This window comes from Cupressus sempervirens, chromosome 11 (genome assembly GCF_028749045.1).
Source record: "Cupressus sempervirens isolate cs-2001-9-10 chromosome 11, ASM2874904v1, whole genome shotgun sequence".
In the NCBI taxonomy this organism is placed as follows: domain Eukaryota; kingdom Viridiplantae; phylum Streptophyta; class Pinopsida; order Cupressales; family Cupressaceae; genus Cupressus; species Cupressus sempervirens.
This window is the reverse complement of record NC_143128.1, coordinates 708,481,608-708,501,903: the sequence shown is the minus strand read 5'-3', so window position 1 is coordinate 708,501,903 and position 20,296 is coordinate 708,481,608. Positions and strand designations below refer to the sequence as shown.

Sequence of the window (20,296 nt, the reverse complement as noted above, 5' to 3'; positions counted from 1 at the left end):
ATATTTCTTCTTGGAAGCCTTGAGAATAGGCTTGGCTAGTTGGGGCATTGAGAAAAATCCTAGGAAAAGACAAAGAACCTCGGTTATCTTGGAAATTGACTAAGTGATCAGATCCCTCTGCACAACTACATCATACTTATAATCTGCATCCTACAACACAATGGTAACTTGTGAGCCTCTCATGCAGGAGTTCTTGGGTTCAAGTGTATGCAAGATTAACACATAAAAATAAATAATTATAACAGACAATAATGAATAATCAAGGCTTCATTCATTTACCAATAAAAAATAGTGGTATTTTTGTTTGGAATTTGAAAACAAGGTGAACTAGTGAAATGTTTAGAAATGGATAAAGTTTATGATTATTATTTTCTTAAAATTCTTTTGAATAATAATTGAAATATATTTACAAATTTTGAAGATGTTTTTAAAGTTGTTGCAAGCAGATAAAAATTTGGGGGTCTAATTTTTCACCCAAAAAACTCCCCTTTGATTATAAAATATGTTATATATTTGACAAATATATCTATTGAATGAGAAAAAGAGGGATTTGGACCTATATTTTCTCTTTTATTAACATTCAAATTCAAACTTACATGAAATCTATAGTTTTCATCCCTCATCATATTTGTCATAACAAATCTATCCCAATAAATAAAATAATCATATGTTCTCAAAGAGGACTCTCTCCTCTAGTAAGCCAAAAAAACATTCAAAATTTTATAATATGATTTACTATTTCTTTCTTTCTTAGAATCAATATCCATATAATCTATATGGGCATATTCTTGATCCTGAATCCTACAAACAAGTATTTTTTTTATATTTAAACAAAATATCATTAAATAGAGGAGTTATAAAAAGATCACTTTTTTGAAATAATTTATCTCTTTGTTAATGGGATCCAAATTGGTATAAAATATGTATTTAATAGACACTTCCAATTGAAAATATTGGTGCACTTATATAAATTAGCTAGAATGAATCTAACTAGACCATTTGTTTGACCAAAATTTATTTTTAGCTAGAAATACCCAACTTCAACTATATTGATAAGTTATCTTGAAAGATGAAATAATTTTGTTCTTTTACAATTGCATGATAATAAATTGCATCAATTTTGTGAATTTTCAAAAAACATGATGCAATTTTTATTTATTTTTATTTTAAAGATTGTAAACTTATTCTTTTTATATTTCACCATCTCTCCTTGGCATGTCCTAATAGATTTACTTGTTAATTGCATTGTTCATAAATACTTCCTAGAAAAATCACATGGTTAAAATCTAATTTATAATATCATCTCTATGCAACACACATAGTAGAATAAACATAAGTAGAAAGAAAAATTATGTATATAATACTTTACCTTCCAAAAGTCCTCATTATAGTAACAGTAATATATTTACACTCAAGACTTAATTTTAGATTATAGAATAATTCTATAACTAAATCAAATTATTTCAACTTTTTTTTTCTTTTTTTTAACTTATTCTCTATTAGATCCTAGACATCTCTCTTGATGCATTTATGAGATATCAATTACTTCTATATTTCTTACATTTAACCTCATGAATCATCCATAAAGAAATGCATATTAACTACAAAGTGACACAAAGTTCAAGGACCTGAAATGAATAGAAAGCTAAGTGTAAAAATGCCAAAAAATTAATCTAGTCCTCATTTATATAGTTCCCCTCATAGCTTCTCTCATACCCAATATGTTCTTACACAACCTACTTAGTTATTGTACAACTCGAAATATTAGTGCAATATAAAACGATAAAATCTTTCACCACTTTTAAGACTTAGAGACCATGTTATACTCTTGTATTAAAACATATTTTATCACATGTGACCATGTTGTCACTACATTCTCTAGCAATATGACTTCCAAATGAAACAGACCCCATAAAAACATTTACAAAACACAATAGGCTCATTAATAAGATACCAATGACTTGCAAATGTACACAAATCAAAAAATTAAATTCAATTGATAAAAGTTAGTCCTTAAGCATGTTAAATGCTCCTATATCAGGTAATATTCATTTTTTTAGCTATGAATTTAAATATTGTTGTGGTCAAACCAAGCTTGAGAAAAAAATTCAGACCTTACATGACCTCTATTTATTTCCACAGTGGATTTTCTCGAGACAAGCTACCTGAACCCTTGGATATGATCTACTATGTGATTGTAAGCTACATCACCATAGAGGAGAGGTACAAGGTAATTTACAATTACCACTTGCCCATCCTAAACCATATTAGGAACAAGGACTATATGTCCTTTCCTTACCCACTATTACATTCTTGGGAGGACTGGATTTGGAATATTTGCAAGAAGAAAGAAGAGGGTAAGAGTTTTAGTGTTTACCATCTTGATGTTTCACCTATTCTATTTTCACAAAGGTCTAAACCCTTAGATTCCCAACCTGACCCCTCCCCACTTAAAATCTCTAATGTTACCCAAACTTCATACCCTTCTAGCAGAACCCAAGATGATGAAGAGCACTCTACCACTTTTAGGAAGGTCAAAATGGAGAAAATTGAGGTGTTAGACATGGAAAGTATTGGTGCTATAGCTAAGAGGGGAGAAAATAGGTCTAGTAAGAGGCAAAGAGAGAAGAAGCCCTCTAACCCTCATGGTAAGCATGAAATTATTAGTTTTTCATTCCAAAGATATCTCTAGGAAGAGAGGTGGACCTAGAACCAAAAGGAAAGCTATGAGGAGAAACTAAGGAGGGCAGGAAGAGGAAGAGACACTTAGTGAAGAAAAGAATGAAGAGGACATTAGTGGGGGTTAGGATAGTCCTCTTTAATCTTGTGTGTTGAATACCTATAAAACTGAGAGAAATTCCTTGGATTTGAGAAAGGGGGCTGATATGGGTGAGAAGAGGACGATTACCTCCCCTACTAGGATCCTTAACATGGATGATCAAAACTGGGGGGTGGAGAAGAAAATGGAGGCCCGAGGTGCTAAATTGGTGTGGGGTGATAATTAGAAGGAACAAAAGGATTTCTCTTAGGATTCTACTAATAAATAACCCCCGTTAATAAAAATAATTCAAAATTGGAGGATTCCATCACTAGTTTGATCAAGAAAAATGAAGACTTGGAAGAAAAGTTTGATATGGTTGTGAAATTTTCTTTTTGTGTGACACATTACACTGCAACTACCCTTCATCTTCTGTAGGCTAGGAAGAATGAGAGTAATGGCACCAAGGAGATGGAGATCACTCGCTCACTGTATGACATTTTTGCAGATGATTGGTTGTGGCTAGTACTGGAGAACTCGAACAATCAGAATAAGGAGAGTCAGCTCCTAATCTCTTTTTTTTCATTCTTTCTATTTATGTTATTTACTAGTTACTACTTGGCCCATGGGGCCTTTTCTATTATTAATTATTGGTCTTGGCTTAGACCCACATATGTAAAGTGGCCTAGGGTTTTGTATATTTATGACAATATGTTAGTTGATAGCTGTAGATGTAGTAAGCTTAATTATAAAATTATGTTAGTCAAGGGATTTTTGATGTAAAGAAAGGGGGTTGGATAATCATATGTTATTGACTTCTGTCTAAACTTCAGCCTTGTTTTGTGTTATGGGTTAGCCCCTTCCATGGCCGCTTTTTAATATATATAAATGTGATTAATATATATAAGAAAGGGTAACTTTAATATTGAAAATCACTTATTATTGTGATTAAATGTCACACATTATGATGATAATTAAAAAACTAAAAACTAAAAAATTCTTTTAAATTGAAAAATATATAAATATTAATAAATAAATAAAAAGTAGGTAAGAGCCTCCAATAAAATGGTAAATTGTGAGCCATATAGAAGGTATTGGATTCAAATCTAATCAAACTTAATAAATAATAATAATGAAAAATAAAAACTACTAGACAAAAGTCTTAACTTACCACATATATATATATATATAGAATAATAAATAATAATAATGAAAAATAAAAACTACTAGACAAAAGTCTTAACTTACCCCATATATATATATATATATATATATATAATATTTATAATACATAATATTTTGGTGGTAAATGTGATAACAAAATTCCCCAACTGTAACTGATCTGGACCATTTGTTTAAGATTGAAGTAAATGCATCCCAACGGACAAAATCTTGGACCTACTGATGCAACTGGTAAATTGGACCCTGGCATGTGGTTTCCATCATGTTTCGAAGGACAAAATTGGGGAAAAAAGAAGAAGAAGGTGTTCATAAATACGTATCTGGTCGCACTTCCATATTCATGAGGAGCTACAACTACTACGTCCAAGGTTGGTGTAGAAGCCAACAAATGTTTTTCTATACCCCCACGTATAAATTTAAAGGCAGCGTAAGCATTACAATAGTGAATATATTCAGGCGTACTCTGTGGATTAAATTGTTTAGCTCACCACAATAACAGAAATTGCTGACAGGCGCATTACGTACAATCTTTCAAATTTGGACGTGAAATTTGTTGTAGCAATTCGTATGAAATCGATAATATTAAGAAGAGAGAGCGACTGGAGTAAATGGTATCGTATGCGGTTGGTAATTTGGAGGGGTTGGTTGGCATGTTTAGACTAAGCAAACGTTTTGCCAAATGAAGACCGAACGTCGCTCAAAGTAGATCAACTTGGCCTGCAGAAAATGATTTCTAACATCTCGAAAACCTCATTCTATAAAACACACACAAATTTACTATTCATATCAGCACATAACTAACTGATGCCCTGAATCATCCACGGAGGAGAAACAAATGGAGAATAAATAGGCAAGCAAGCTCGAAATCGTTTGTAACGACCATATTTCGAGCCTACGCAATAACATAACTTTCACCATAAGAAAAAACCCTTTGTAACGGCTCGGTAACCACCCTTTGCTATGAATTATTCATACCAAATTCATTTTGCCCTATTTCATCACTGAATTTTAACTGTCATTGCAACGGCAGAAAATTAGGGTTTACTATTATTATTATTATTAATGATTTGTTTGCCTTGGCTCTCACAGTCCCTGCGGGTGATAATGGTTGTCATGTTTTATTTGGTGGGGTCTTGAGTTTGATGGAAGAGCTTCTGATGGGAGTTGAAGAAATATTGTAAAATGGCACACCGGCCATATGCTGCCAAGTACACGTCCCTGTCCTTCAATGAAACCATATCGTGTGAATTGATGAAAAGGGACGTGCCATCACAGATGGGTATTGTTAACCTAATTCCATTGTACCCATTACATAACATAACAAGTACAGCCGCTCTATTTATATTGGTTTCTATCAACGCTTGCTTATCTTGCGCCCAATTAGAGACGGGTCAATCCACGCCTTTGTTTTTCACTATGGAGGGCTTGTTTCGTCATCTCTGTGGAAATGGTGTGAGAGATTCTGTCATTTGTTGTCCAACCATTCACGTAACTTTGGAATAAAACCCATCCTCCACAGCGTTCATATTGATCAAAGGGATCAGTTTTGTTTTGTTTTACTTTTCTTTTACAGAGGGTATTGTTAACCAGGACGACTGGTAATCATTGCTTTTGGAACATAGCTATTATGTGAATGGTTTCAATCTAACTTCTTCAAGAAGATAAGTTGGGAGAGGTTAAGATAATTGTTCGTTTGCAGAAAATGGATGATTCTGCTTTCCAAAAAATGGAAGGAAATAGTTGTAGCTCTGACATTGAAGCAAAAGGAGAATGTTTTGAATCCAAAATGTGTCAGAGGGGTCACTGGAGACCAGCTGAAGATGAGAAACTTAGAGAGCTTGTGCAACAATATGGCCCCCAAAACTGGAATGCTATTGCAGATAAACTCCATGGAAGATCAGGTAATTTAGTGAGATTTCTTCTTGTTTTTCCTTTTGGGGTTCTCCCATAACTTCGTGGCAGAAAACCCATTTGAAAATTCAGGTCTATTTCTAAAGGAATCGATTGATAAACTAGAGCAACATACCATTTAATCATCATCATACAGGTACACAAATCTAATGAAATTGCAAGAGAATCAATATACCTTGAACTAGAGAATATCTATATATACATCTATTTCTATTCAAGTTTCGAATTAATCATATTTTATGATTCCTCAATACAATAGTGAGATAGAGAAGAGAAAATCTGAATTCCTCTCTAGCTCACTATCCTGTGTATTATTCAAAATGTTAATAAATAAGCTATACATTATGAAATCCAGAAATTAGGTCTAATTCGTTGTATTCAACAAACCCTAAATGGAGAATGGAATAATTGACACAGAAAAAACTCTTTACTCCACTCCCAGATTAATGCTTTATTTGGTTTGTGTCTTACAACGCCTTATGATCTTCATGTATATCTGTGTGGCACGATTTTGAGTACGCACCAAAAGTAATGTTTGTCGTTCCTTCTAATTGTGTGTCTTTGGTTCATTATATTATGTAATTGGAGTCTTTATATAGGCTGCTTCTGTATTATTTGTAATCAATTTTTATATAATCAATACAATACTTTCCTCAGTGCAAAGGGAACTACAAGTTATAGTGAACTATAGTTATGGTGAACTATGATAAATCTGATGTACTGTTTATTTGTATCTGCTCCTGCATCATTTGTAATCAATTTTTATATAATCAATACAATATTCTGCTCAGTGTGAATGGAACCATTAGTATAGTGAACCATGATAAATCTGATGTACTGTTTATTTGTGTTTTCCCTTATCTAATTCGTTTATTCATCTGGTATTATCATTTTCTCATTTAAATCCTCTCTACTCATCTTCTTTCTAGATTGATTTGATGTTGAAGTTGCAGAAGATGAAAAACAATTGGTCTTGTTGATCACGCTGAAACTACTTCAATCTCTAGTTTTGAATTAAACCTGATTTCTTTGCTTATGCAGGGAAGAGTTGTAGACTGAGATGGTATAACCAGCTGGATCCACGCATAAACCGCAGGCCGTTCACAGAAGAAGAGGAGGAGAGGCTTGTAACAGCACACAGATTACATGGAAACAAATGGGCAATGATCGCTCGGCTGTTTCCAGGAAGAACAGACAACGCCGTCAAGAATCACTGGCATGTCATCATGGCAAGGAAATTTAGAGAACGATCTCGAATCTATGGCAAAAGAAAGCTGTGCTATTCTCTCAGAAAGCCAACTTCGACCGTCGATCATCGCCATTATCTTGGACATACTGCTCACAGTGCTTTTGTAGACAGATATTGTAGAACAAAATATGAGGGGCTTATAGTAAATCCATCTATTGGACCCAATTACAACCGGCAGACCACCGAACCATTTTTGAGCGTCAACTCACAAGGTAGATATTATCATTTCTTGTTTATTTGTTTTGGTGGGTTTCAGATAAGAACTAGTTTGGCTAATATTAAAATTTATCATCAGGTAACATTCCATCCCTTGAAGGAGAGGATTACAGCGATAGGATCATGAGTAAACATAATACCCTATTTAGAAAACAATTCCGGTCTCCACAATCCACCATGATAACTACTTCATCATCATCAGCTTGCTTATTGCCTACAATCTTCTCCGGTGCAGTAATTCCAACACTAGCAGATTCATCCCATTGTGAGAGGCTTAGTAATGTTTGGAATCACCGAGATGCAGCATCTTTAGAAACACAACTTAAATTGCCACAGGTCTACAATCATCATAGACTAACACATTCTCATAGAAATACAGGTGAAAATCTGTCAGAAGGTGAAGAAGAGGAGAAAACTTCACAGGTTATTAAAAATACCAGTGGTAACAGGGACAATCTTTCCATTGGTCAAGTGGGTATAAACTATTCTCAGAGTTCTAATTGCAGAACCATGGTGAAAGAGGAACTTTCACCATTCCATCAGTCGCATGGCAAAAAGAATGACAAACCCATCGACGATCAAGGGCGAGTAGCTCTTGAAATGAAATATGCAGATTTAAAATTGGGCATGATAGATATTGAGCCTTCATGCTCAGAATCCAATGATCAAAAAGCACTCCAGAAGGGACAGTTGGAGGACATAGCTAACGTTCCCTTCATCGATTTCTTAGGAGTGGGAACATCTTAGTTCAACTAGAAGCATTGATGAAGACATTTCGAAACACTTGTTTATAATTTTATTTTGTTAGCAGTCCTAACTTTTAACAGTCTGGTCAATGTAACCGACAACATGTAACATGAGTAAATAGCCTTATCGAAAATATCATTCCTCGCGAAGGAATTGCTGTATAAATGGCATTACTTGGCATCTGATTTTCCCGAAGGAGAAATTCAAGATGTAACACAATTGTATGCTAAACTCTTCTCCCAAGAGAATTCCTGGTGCGCTGGATGCATACCCTCTTATATAGTGGAAGAAGTGGGATGCTTTTTCTTCTTTCGAATGTCTTACATTTAGGTGATGTAATTATAATGAATTGCAACTAGGAGTTTACGATGTCATATAGTGATGAGTTTTTAAAACGGATGGAATATGCTATACTCGTTAAAATTTTATTATATGTAATCTAATTTCTACGATATGAATAGAGGTTGATTATCAAAGCACAATGTAAGACAATATACTTCTATTTAGGGTAGAACAAAGGATGTAGTAGTTGGTATAATTTCAGAGGAGAGACTATGATTCTACAATTTTTCTTATGATATTTTTTAAATTTCATGTCTTATTTGGGTTTCAGTTTGTATAGTGTGATTGTGTCTATATGACAATGCTATTATTTGTATTTTAGGGAAGTATATTATATAGTTTCTACAACAACTTCTGGTGATAACAACATCGCTAACTTGTCTTTTATAGCTTAAGCAACATCTATTGAGATCTTTTAATACAAATTACTAGATTAAAATTGCTTGTTTGAATAAGACGATGTATTCCTAATGTTAATTTATTTCATGCACTAATATTTCTTTAGACTATTCTTTAAATGAATTTTGAGTGAAGGCAGTGTGTTTGTGTGCATATGACAATGTTGTGATTTTTATTCTAGGAAAGTATATTCTATAGTCCTCACAACAACTTCTCATGATAACAACATTGGTAGTGTCTTTTATAGTTCAAGAAACATCTACTCTGATCTTTTAACACATTCCTAGACTAAAACTACTTGTTTGAATGGTATGATGTATGATTAACATTGATCTATTTCATGTATTAATATTTCTTGAGACTAGGGATAACCTTAAGAAACCCCCTCCCTTAGAAAATATGTAAATGCCTAGTGACTCCAATATTAGTTTTAGAGGAAAAAATCACCATTCCTTGTGATGGAAAATAAACATAATTTTAGAGGGGAATTTGTCCTTTGTGTTAGAATGTGTGTGTGTGTGTGTGTGTGTGTGTGTGTGTGTACACATACATACACACATATATACAGATATATGTATATGTATGTATGTGTGTGTGTGTACATGTATATATGTAGATATATGTACACACACACACGTGTGTGTGTGTGTTTGTGTGTGTGTGTGATGTGATTTTTCTCCTTATTGGAAAAATATATATTGTATTAGGCAAATTTTCTTGTTTATTGGAAAAATATATATTGGATTAGGCGATTTTTCCCTTCTAGTGAAAAAATATATAATGCATTCGCAAATGTGCTAGAAAATAACATGATTACTTAATGAATCAATTGTTAGAAATTAATCGTATATTTTCCAAATTAGTTATTAGATTATGAAAAGATTACACTTAGTATTAAATCAAAGAGTTATAAGAAAGTGAGATATCTATAGGATGACAAGTATGTTGAATGTTCTATTGCATTCATAGCAGAATGAAATATGATCAAAAAACATTCTTTAAATTGAAGACATCCTGGTCAGTGGTTGTCATTAATGTAAAAATTAAATTGAAGGATCGTTAAATAAAAATCCAAGTCATATTGTTAACCTAGATTTAATTTTAGAGGAGGATAAGGAGAAAATTAATCTTACTACTAGGATTATTATAGTTTCACAAATTTTCTCTACTAATCTTGGGGACACCATGAAAGAGCTAGAAAAGAAGCAAGAAAAGACAGACGAGTCAGTGCAAGAAGTTGGGTCTTGCTTTCGGCCAAAAAGTGGAAGTGTTTTTTCTTTTTTGGTGCTTTTAGAATTTCTTATCAAATGATGGTAGAATTTCATGCACTTATGATTTGAATATCAAAAAGTTTCAATAATAGACATTGTAATGCTTAGAGTCTACTTTTTGAATATGTAATTTATTTGAATGCTTATATGAAATTTTTTTTTGGTATGGATCTTTAGAACCACATTTGCAAAATGCCTATTTCATGGCCATAACACGCTTATGTATGGACACCATAATTTGACACAAATAAAGGAAATTACCTAACACGCCAAATATTGATGATAATAATTTTTATTACTTTTTTTTTATTAATTTTTTTATTGATGATAACACTAATTTTAAAAACCTCTTGTGTGTGGACAGCATAATTTAAACAAAATTTAACTTTTTTATTTTTATTTTTATTTTTAAAAGAATTGACATCTAAGTTAATTTAAGAAATATCAGAAATTAGGTTATTAATTTTTTAGTGAATCTCACTATTTTATGTTTAGGTGACACTTTTGATTATTAAATAATGTAAAAATAGGAAATGAACTCATAACCCTATAAAATTTACATTTATGAAATCAGGATAGTAAGGTCTTTAATGAATTTTCGTATCATCAAAAAGTTTGATGAGGAAGACCTTATAAAAATTCTAGCAATGATTGAAATTGTCGAATAATTGCCTTAGTCAAAATTTTATAGATAAATGCATAGGTTTGGTCCCACCAAGCTTGTACTATACCTTTTCCCAAGGCAAAACCTGATGCCAATAGAAAATTCCCACCCATTGCTTTAGATTCGAGCACTCAATTTTTAATTCAAAAATTGGGAGCTTGATTTTAGTTTAACCATTTCAAGAATTGATTGCCTAATAGTTTAAAATATTGGGTACTTGATTTCAAAATTGTTCACCCAATTATTTAAAAATCAGGTGCCTGATTTATAAATTAGGCACTTTATTCTTACATAGCCATTGGACCCCAAAATATGACCCACAAAGCACAAAAAAATTATTACAATAATTCTTTGACAACCCTGAGTTGCAAGAACAAAATTCTATCATATTATTCTATTTTAGTGTCATCTTGTGCACTTTGTAAGCTCTGATTAATTTGAATTCATAATTGGTGCAAACATGGGATCTAAACAATGAAGAAAGAAGAAAATGAAAGTTCTGACATGTGAGGAGATTGCAAAAAACAAAGAGAAGGAAGTGCAACATTAACATAGGAAGACAAAGAATTAGAGAGTTGAGCAATGTTGGGTCTTCAATTTCAAATATTATTTAAAAAGAAAAGGACATTAAGGATACCATAATAGATGAAGGGGCCAAAGAAGAGAAGTCAATACAAGGATATTCAAGTGCACATTCTAATCAAACATTCAATATGGGCATGTCCTTAAACCCTTGAGTTTATTCTCCTAATGAAATTGGTGATTTTGTACAAGCATGTTATGATTTAAATGATGTAGGTTTTCTTCACAAGAATATATTGTCAAATGAACATACACAAAAAAATTCCAATGGAAATGCAAGCCACAAAATAAATACAAAGGAGAAAGGAAAATGAGATTCAAATTCCAAATGACATTGAAAATGAAATGCCAATTGAAAACAACAATAATATGAATGTAGACATGGAAACATCAAGTAGTGAATAAACATGTCTGAATGATACTTAAGTGCATGAAAATTTCTATTTTTCTAGTGATGTGCTAGATAATCTTTATGGATTGGTTTCATAGAGACAGATTAGGACGCACCTTAATAGATTATATAGACAATTTTTTATAATAATAATTTTGGGCGTCAATGTCAATTAATGTTGCAACTAATTAAAATTTCTAAAATGTGAAAAGTGATGAAAAGGTTAGGAATGTATGAAAAACCAAAGAATAAAAATGAGTCTTTGATACAAGTTGTATCTATTGTTTCTAGTGCCTTTAATATTGGTGGAAAGAGAAGTCACTCTAAAGACAAGAATGCAATAAAATGAGCAATAACAATAGCTTTAGTTAACAAATCAAGTTTTGACAAAAGATTGATTAGTAACAAAAGTAGATATCTTAATGTGATTTGTAAAAATTTTGAATGAGCTATAAAGTGAGGGGTAACTTTGAATGTGATCCAACAAATAGTTTGTGGACTTCTGTGGTAGACTTCTGAAGTCTTATATAAAACTAGTATTAGTGTTTAGTCAAAAGTTTGGTTGAAATATTTTGGCATGATAATACAAGAGTATCACCTAATTCAAGAGATGTTCTTAAATTGAGAGTTGGCTCAAAAATAAGTGCTCCACATGGTAGACATCTTTTGGACATGACTCAAATTGAATTTTTCAAAAAAAAAAAAAGATGATAAGGTGCTAACTATCAACATTCGTGAAATATTGTTTGATAAGTGTAAACTGTAGTATGTAATGATTAGCAAGTAAAGAGTCACATGTTACTATAAAACTCATATTCAATTTTATTACCATTAAGATGTATTTCAATCTATATGTAGTAAAAAACATAGTAAAGAAATTTTGTAGGAATGTCATATAAAAATATCACCTCAAATTATAAAGAATTTCATATCAAGTTTGTTTTGTAAGCCACCTAAAATATTTTCTTTTTAATACATGTCTTTCTGATACATGTGATATGTGTGGAAATATTGCTTTGTTAGATGAATTTATGAATGAAAATTATTTCACTACTTTTGGACATTAATTAGTTGATGTAAATAGATTAAAAACTATTGAATATCCATTGAAGGATGGGAAGGTTGGAAGAAGGTGTGATCTAGTTACATAAATAGTTAGTTGTCATGTACTTATGGATGAGTTTAAGAGTGTGCTCATACCAAAATATGCTAAACACTCTTAATATGTTAGATAACTTGATGGACAATTTCACATATATAAGAATAAGTTTCCAATTGGTACTATACTTTTAGTCATTAATTTTGCAGAGAACTACACACTTACACCCCAATATGAAGTACAATCACAATATTACAATTCAATGAAAGCATCAATTTTTGTTTATATAGTTTATAGGCATGCATCTAATAGTACATAAGAAGATTTAAAAAATATTGAGAGAGTACCCTTTCTATATTAGTGATAGTAAACTTCTTTTATCTGAGTTCATCTAATATTGCTTCAAGGTATTTTATAATAATTTAAGAGAGAGACAAATTCAAATGACACAACATATAATATGGTTAGATAATTATATAGAATAATTTGAAAGAATGCTAGAATATTCTATTGGTCAGGTAGGACACATATCCAAATTAATATCTAATATATGTGGATATTTTTTAGGCTGGACATGGTAAAGGAGAACATTATGGTGTCGGTGCATGTGTACATAGAGCCCTTTGTAGAGAGCAATTTAAATTTGAGGAAAACGCAAAATTTAAAAATACACGACATAGGGGAATGGTGTAACAAATATTTATACACGGGATCAAGTCAAATATCTATAGTCATATATTTCTCTTGCCTAGTTGAAGAGAAAAATATCCTTTCAAGATATGATTCTGATACAATTAGTGAGTCAACTAAATGGTATTCATTTGGGAGTTCATATTCTAGTACTTGGACTATACGGACTAGGGAGCTTTCTTATTTTTGTTAGTTTTTTCTTTTAGGTGAATGCAAAGAAGGTGAGAATATAGAATGGGTTGAAGATTGACAACAATAATCATTAGCATCTATTGACACATGCACTGAAGATGATATAGTAAATGAAGGTCCAAATGTTACACTACATCATAAAACTATGGTCATATTTCAAACCTTATACAACTTGGTATGTACAATTTAATAAAATTGGTTGTGATTGTGCTTCAATTTATATTATTGATTTATTTGCATTTCATTAATATAATTCAAGTACATGCATGTGTACTTTATCGTATCTTGTAGGACATGTTTATGTTGTTATTGCACCTAATGATAATGATGAAAAGACTAGGTATTGGATAGCTAAAGGTGTGGAACCTAAGAAAAAATTGATATGTCATCAAGTAGATGATGATGGTTTTAAGTATCCAATTTGATCTATCATTGTAGTAGGCACCTGGCTACATACATACCGAATAAGAAGAAATGGTTTAGCAATATTTGACTACCAATTAGAAAAGAAGATTTGACACTATTCTCATTTGGTTGTGGCAACAAATATCAAATTAGAAAGATAAAAAGGGAGAACCCCAATAAGGTACTATGGAAAATTTCAATGGAAGAAAATGAGGCAATCATTGATGCATTGCAAAAGAGAGAAGATGCAGTTGGTATAATAGGTTGACTACAAAATGCACACCTATAAGATTTTTTCTTTATTGTCCTCATTTTATATACATACTTGTATAATTTAAATGTATGCATGCATTTTCAATATTAAATTAAATTTCATATACCTCTTATTTAGGTCTCAAGTACAAATTATGCAAATTTAAATGTTTTAGGTGGATTCAACATCAACATTTTTTGCAATAACACATAGTGAGTTTACTTTGAACATATTCACATTGTACGCATAGGTCTTATAAAATTATGCTTTTACTAAAATTTCAACAATTTTTCATCCAATTCTTTATTTCAATCAAAACATGTTGTAAATATTTAAAAACATGAGTTCACATCTATTTATGTCAGTCATAGTGTTTTACATATATATGACTTCATTGGTTTTATAAATATATGAGCTTAGTTGTGTAAAATATATGAGTTCACTTCTATTTGAAAGTTATTGGTGTGCACTTGATATTAAATTCTTTGCCAATTTGTAATGATCTCCTATATTTTTCCATTAACTTTACATTCAAATATGTTTAAAATAATGTTCCTACATTTAATTAAATTATTGTTCATACCATATACTAATAAAATTTTTCATAATGAATAAAACATCTCACAATAAACAAAAAGTGTCATACTTACAACATGATGACATAAGAAGGTACCATATACTAGCATGATAACAAGTCGTAAAAATATATAACATGGTCTAATATGTCATAACACAATATCTTGTCCTAAAAAATATAATACATATAAGTGTCCTAATAGAAAGGGTATAATAATAAACATGTATCATAAAAATACAATGTAAAGGTGTTAAAATACCCAATCTATCTAATCTGTAGTCCTCCTTACTCCATGCAAAGAGGACTCAAATGGATCATCATATGTAATATCATGTGTCCCATTATGTGGGGCATCATGTGTGACATCTTGTGTGGCATCTTGAGAAGACAATATGTAAATGCTTAGTTGAAATGGGTTTCATAATATAATTTTCAAATATAATTAAACATCTAGTACTTATTCAATTTTACCATGTGAGATTAGTGTCCCTCTGTAAGAGGAGGACATGCACTATCATAGCCACCAAATTTGGAAGTGGTCAAGTCCTACAAGAGGATACATAAATTTTAAAATTTTGATAAATATAATAATTAACTACATAAATAACAATACTGACCTCAAAGGATGATGTTTGTACCTCCATTTGGTTGAGTCCTATACTCCCACCAACTCTCATGATGACAACCTCCTAAAATTATAATTACATAAACCTTGAGTCAAAGTTATATACACATGAATTACAAAGTACATAAATTAGAAAATACATAATTTACACTACACTTTTTCAAAATTAAAGCATATATATCATACTTTAGTACTAACCAGTGCCACAAATGAGTCTAGAGATATGCTTCTACCATGATGATCATGGACTCCAATGTCCTACAATTACAATACACAATTATGTATTAGAGTTGTAGATATAAGTTAGTAAGCATACATATGTAACAATTGCACTAGGTATTTGAGGTTGAGCTTCACTTCTAGAAGCATCGACATGTCTAAAACAAACTAAACTAAGGCCTGGATGGAATAGTACCATTCATCCCTTGTTCATAAAACCAACATAAATTATTATCCATGAATAAAAGTTGAAGATAATTTCATAAAAATGTGTACATAACGATACTAAAAATTTTTTTGCTTGAAAAGTTCATACCATAGGTATTTGAGGTTGTGCCTCACTAGTGGATGGATCAAGACCTATATAAGAATATAACTATGCAACTGATGAAAATCCCTACAAAATCAAACAAAAATAATTAATTAGCACATTTTATTAAATTAACATTCCAATTTACATTATTTTAAGTGTAATTCAAAGTGCATGTTAAATGAGGGATGCTAACACCTAAAGGTCTCAAAAAAAGACTATACTATTTCCTAGGAGGAACAATATCATCCATCCTTTGTTAACTAAAAATAAACATACACTATGCTTAATAAAATTATTCATATGTAGAAGGTAAATAATTATGTACCTTATAAATTATAATTATATTTTTACTTGCTTCTTCTGATTATATTCCTTAGCACAAAGAAGGTCAACATTTGATGACACATCAATATCATCACTATCACCACCATAAGCAACATACGCCTGATCATCACCACCACCATGATAAAGATACACCTCATCATGAAAATCACCACCCTTAGTAGCATGGGCATCCTATGTTTTATCTACATTATTCTTAGGGTCAGTCTACATATGCCCACAAATGATACAAATGTGTCCAAGGTGATGAATATCCCTTGCCTATGTCCACTACTATACTAAACTTATTGAAAGGGAATTCAATGAACTAAGAGCATGTGACACTTATCGATGATGGAGAGGCACTAGAACAACTGGTGAAGGAAGAGGAACAAGAGGTTGAGGATGTTGGTGGTTCCTGATATTATCACTAAGCTTTTCCCCAAGTCTATCATAAGGCATCCCTCCATTGATCCCCTAAAATGATTCTATATCAAAATATTTGGGTTTTAAACTGAATTCAAACTCTTCCCATAGCTTCCTAAGAAAGGACATGGGCACCTCACGATTGGTCTGTTGTGGATGATCAAATACCATCCACCATCACTCCCAAAAATGCTATGATATCTGAGGATGTGTACACCATCTAATAGAGATATGAGGATTCTTCTAGTTCTTAAAATATCATTTTAAATATCCTTTGTTTATTTTCAAGTCATGGACATGTTTATAAGACAAATTGTCATAATAAAATGCACGTATGTTTTCCCTCCAAGCTCTAAAGCTATATATCTCATAGTCTAAGTGCTCTATAGAATGCACCATTCCTTGTGTGCTATTTGCTCGATGAAGTAGTTGGGGTGAGGATGCATCTCATGCCTAAAGGTCTCAATGTCTCTCATGAGGTCACGGAGCTTGTGCCTCATGCTCTCTCATAACTCCCTAAGGGAAGGTGGTGGAGGATGACTAGGTGGTCATAGAGGTGGAGGTGGAGATGGAGGGGGTGGTGGTGGGTCCTCACCAGATATGTCTATTGATGATTATCATTATTTAGTAATATAATTGTTGTCATTAATGGCACCACATGATGTACATGTTGTAGAAAAACCTAGAAATAAAGATACTTAGCTTTTGGTACTTAGAAAATTGTCTAAGTATGAAACTAGTTTACAACAATGTATCATTTTAATGTATAACTTGTTTATATAATGTTATTCTTGAGAGAGAAGATATATAGAGAGACATTATACATGTTGATGATGATGTGTATAACCTTGGAAATTAGTAAAAATAGTATGGAACAAAGATATTTAAGATGTACAAAACATCAGAGTGAAAGGTAAAGGAACTATTTTGTTTACAAAATAATTACTTGACCAATTAGGGCTGACATCCTAAATGTTTACTCTAAGTTGGAAAAGTATATTGTGGTCCTAGCTGAACCAACAGTAATTTTTGGAAAGGCATGGTATTTATGCAAAGACATCTTGCAAAATTATGTGAAAAAGAGAAGTGTAATGCAAAAATTGTGAATATGAAGTTTTGTATCATATGCAGAAGAAAATTTTGATAACCTAATTTTGCGATCTGAGATTGAGCTAAGGTCACAAATCAGCTGAAAGAAGGTATATCATCCATATTTCTTTATTCAAGGAACTTTAATTACTTGTTTGGGCAATGAACTCTTCTTGTAATTGAAAGTGCATGTTTGGCCAGTGAACTCTTCTTGCACACATTATACCACAACTCTTGATAGGGTTGGAATCTCCTAAAAGGGATTCAAAGTCTCCTAAAAGGGACTCATATGTACTGAATTAGTTTATAGACTCCTAACAAGGTCCATCCTCTAACAAGGAACATTTATATTAGTACATTATCTAATGGGTATCATCCCCACCGAGGCTTTCTCTTAGCTAGGGTTTCCCTTGTTAACAAAATATGGTGTTATGAATTCTATCTATGTATGGTTACTTTTACAGTTCAACCTTACTTGTTTACTTTCTTATGCATGGTTCAAAGTAATAAATAATATCTAGTTGGCAAAAAAAGTTTGTAGAATACTGATTCAGCTCCCCTCTCAGTATTTCCTATTTCTAACAATTGGTATCAGAGCATAGTTACTCAGAAGATGCTTAACAACTTGAGTAAGATCCCTATGGATATGGAATAGTTGATGAAGAACCTTGAAGAGGCACTTGAAAAAATTGATCTCCTTACTGAAGGAAAAGATAAGCTAAAAGATCGATATGAAGACTCCAAAGTATACATTGGACAACTAAAGGATAAGATTGGACATCTCAAATCCAAGCCTAAATCTATTGTGATGTGGAGCCTAATCAGACTCAAAGGTTTATTCAACATGGTTTCCCTCCAAATTATTTCTTCAGGGGTTTAGGAGCAATGCCCCTATGGGGTCTTAGGGAAATGCCTCAAGTGCACTCCTTGTTGTAGTATAGGGTGGGGTCGCAGGGAAATGCCCCTGTAGGGTTTTTTGGGGGTAGCGCTACCAAAGAAAATAATGACATTATATTGTAAAATGTGTCAACTAATATTATTCTATTATTCTAGCCCTAGTTTTGTAAGCGAAAAAAAGCTTGTATAAAAAGGCTTAGGGTTCGGGATTTTTATTGTGTGTGTGATGTGAAAATTGGTTCTTGTGGTGGTATTGAGCTATAAGGGATTATAGATTGTAATCAGGTTTTAATCACTAGATCATAATAATATTGGACTTCTTGTTGGTGGACGTAGCCCAGGGATTGAGTGAACCATGTTAAATCATGGTGTCTTGTGTTCTCTTATGTGTGATCTACTATTGTCTGATATTGGTTATATTTGCATGTAACTATTATTTCCATCTGAGGTTAATCCAAACATAATCTACTAAATCTAGAACTAGTGATGATGAATATTCAAAAATGAAGACAAAGTACAAGATCTTGAAGCATGAATTGAAGATTACCAATCTAAAGTTAAGTTTTAAGAATGATCCAAGAAAAGTTGAATCTAATTTGAAGACTGAAAATTTAGATCTTAGAGTGAATCTAGCAAAGAGGACATTTGAATTTGAAACATTAAAAGAAGATCATGAAGAACTTCAACTCTATTGTGAAAGGTGAACTAACTTAGTGCAAGCTACATCTTGAAAATCTTTATTCTAGAAAAGAAAAGCTTGATAAATCAATGTCAATATAAAAGCCTACCTATGATAAGACTAGTCTTGGTTACCTATTTAACATGTTTGTAAAAAAACCTAAAAGTGGATTAGATCTAAAAGAAAAATATAAATTTGATGATAAGATTGAAAATAGTCAATCTTCTGATAAATCCAAAAAAGTTAGATAAGAGAAGGAAACTGTGAAATTGGATGAACCTAAGCAAGTGGAATCTCTTAAGGAAACTAGGTATGAATTTAGAGGTAAGTGTTTTTCATGTAATGAAATAGGTCATATGAAAATAAATTGTACAAATAAATAATAATTATCATGGTATGGGTCATAAAGAAATTTATTGTAAGATGCCTAAATATGATAATGATAAAATAAATTGAATGTTTGGAAATACTAACCTTATGGATAGAAGAAGATCTAATGAGAGGACAAGGGATAACTTTTAAAAACCCACCTTTGGAAAACTATATAAAATTTTGGCAAATCAAACATTAGTTCTAGGGAAAATAATTAATTTCTATTGGCTTTCAATAGGGAAAATTTAATTTTATTGGCGATTTTTTTCAATTGTATGAAAATTCTATAAAATCCTAGCAAATATTTCATTATTGATGAAAATAATCAACAAAAGTATACATACTTAGAAACCATGATTTTATTATTATTATTATATGGATCCTAATTAATTATCAAACTTAAAGGTTAAATTTATTCTAGTTTTAT

At 31.8% G+C, this 20,296-nt stretch overlaps 1 protein-coding gene across 1 annotated transcript; it reads left to right on the top strand.

Moving 5' to 3' along the window:
- Positions 1 to 5,307: 5,307 nt before the first annotated feature.
- On the top strand, positions 5,308 to 8,539 carry LOC149531654 (uncharacterized). Its single transcript, XM_089810947.1, has 3 exons — positions 5,308 to 5,841; positions 6,893 to 7,312; positions 7,396 to 8,539. The coding sequence occupies exons 1-3, from the start codon at positions 5,643 to 5,645 to the stop codon at positions 8,061 to 8,063; spliced, it is 1,287 nt and encodes a 428-aa protein (XP_089667073.1). The 5' UTR covers positions 5,308 to 5,642; the 3' UTR covers positions 8,064 to 8,539.
- Positions 8,540 to 20,296: the final 11,757 nt, after the last annotated feature.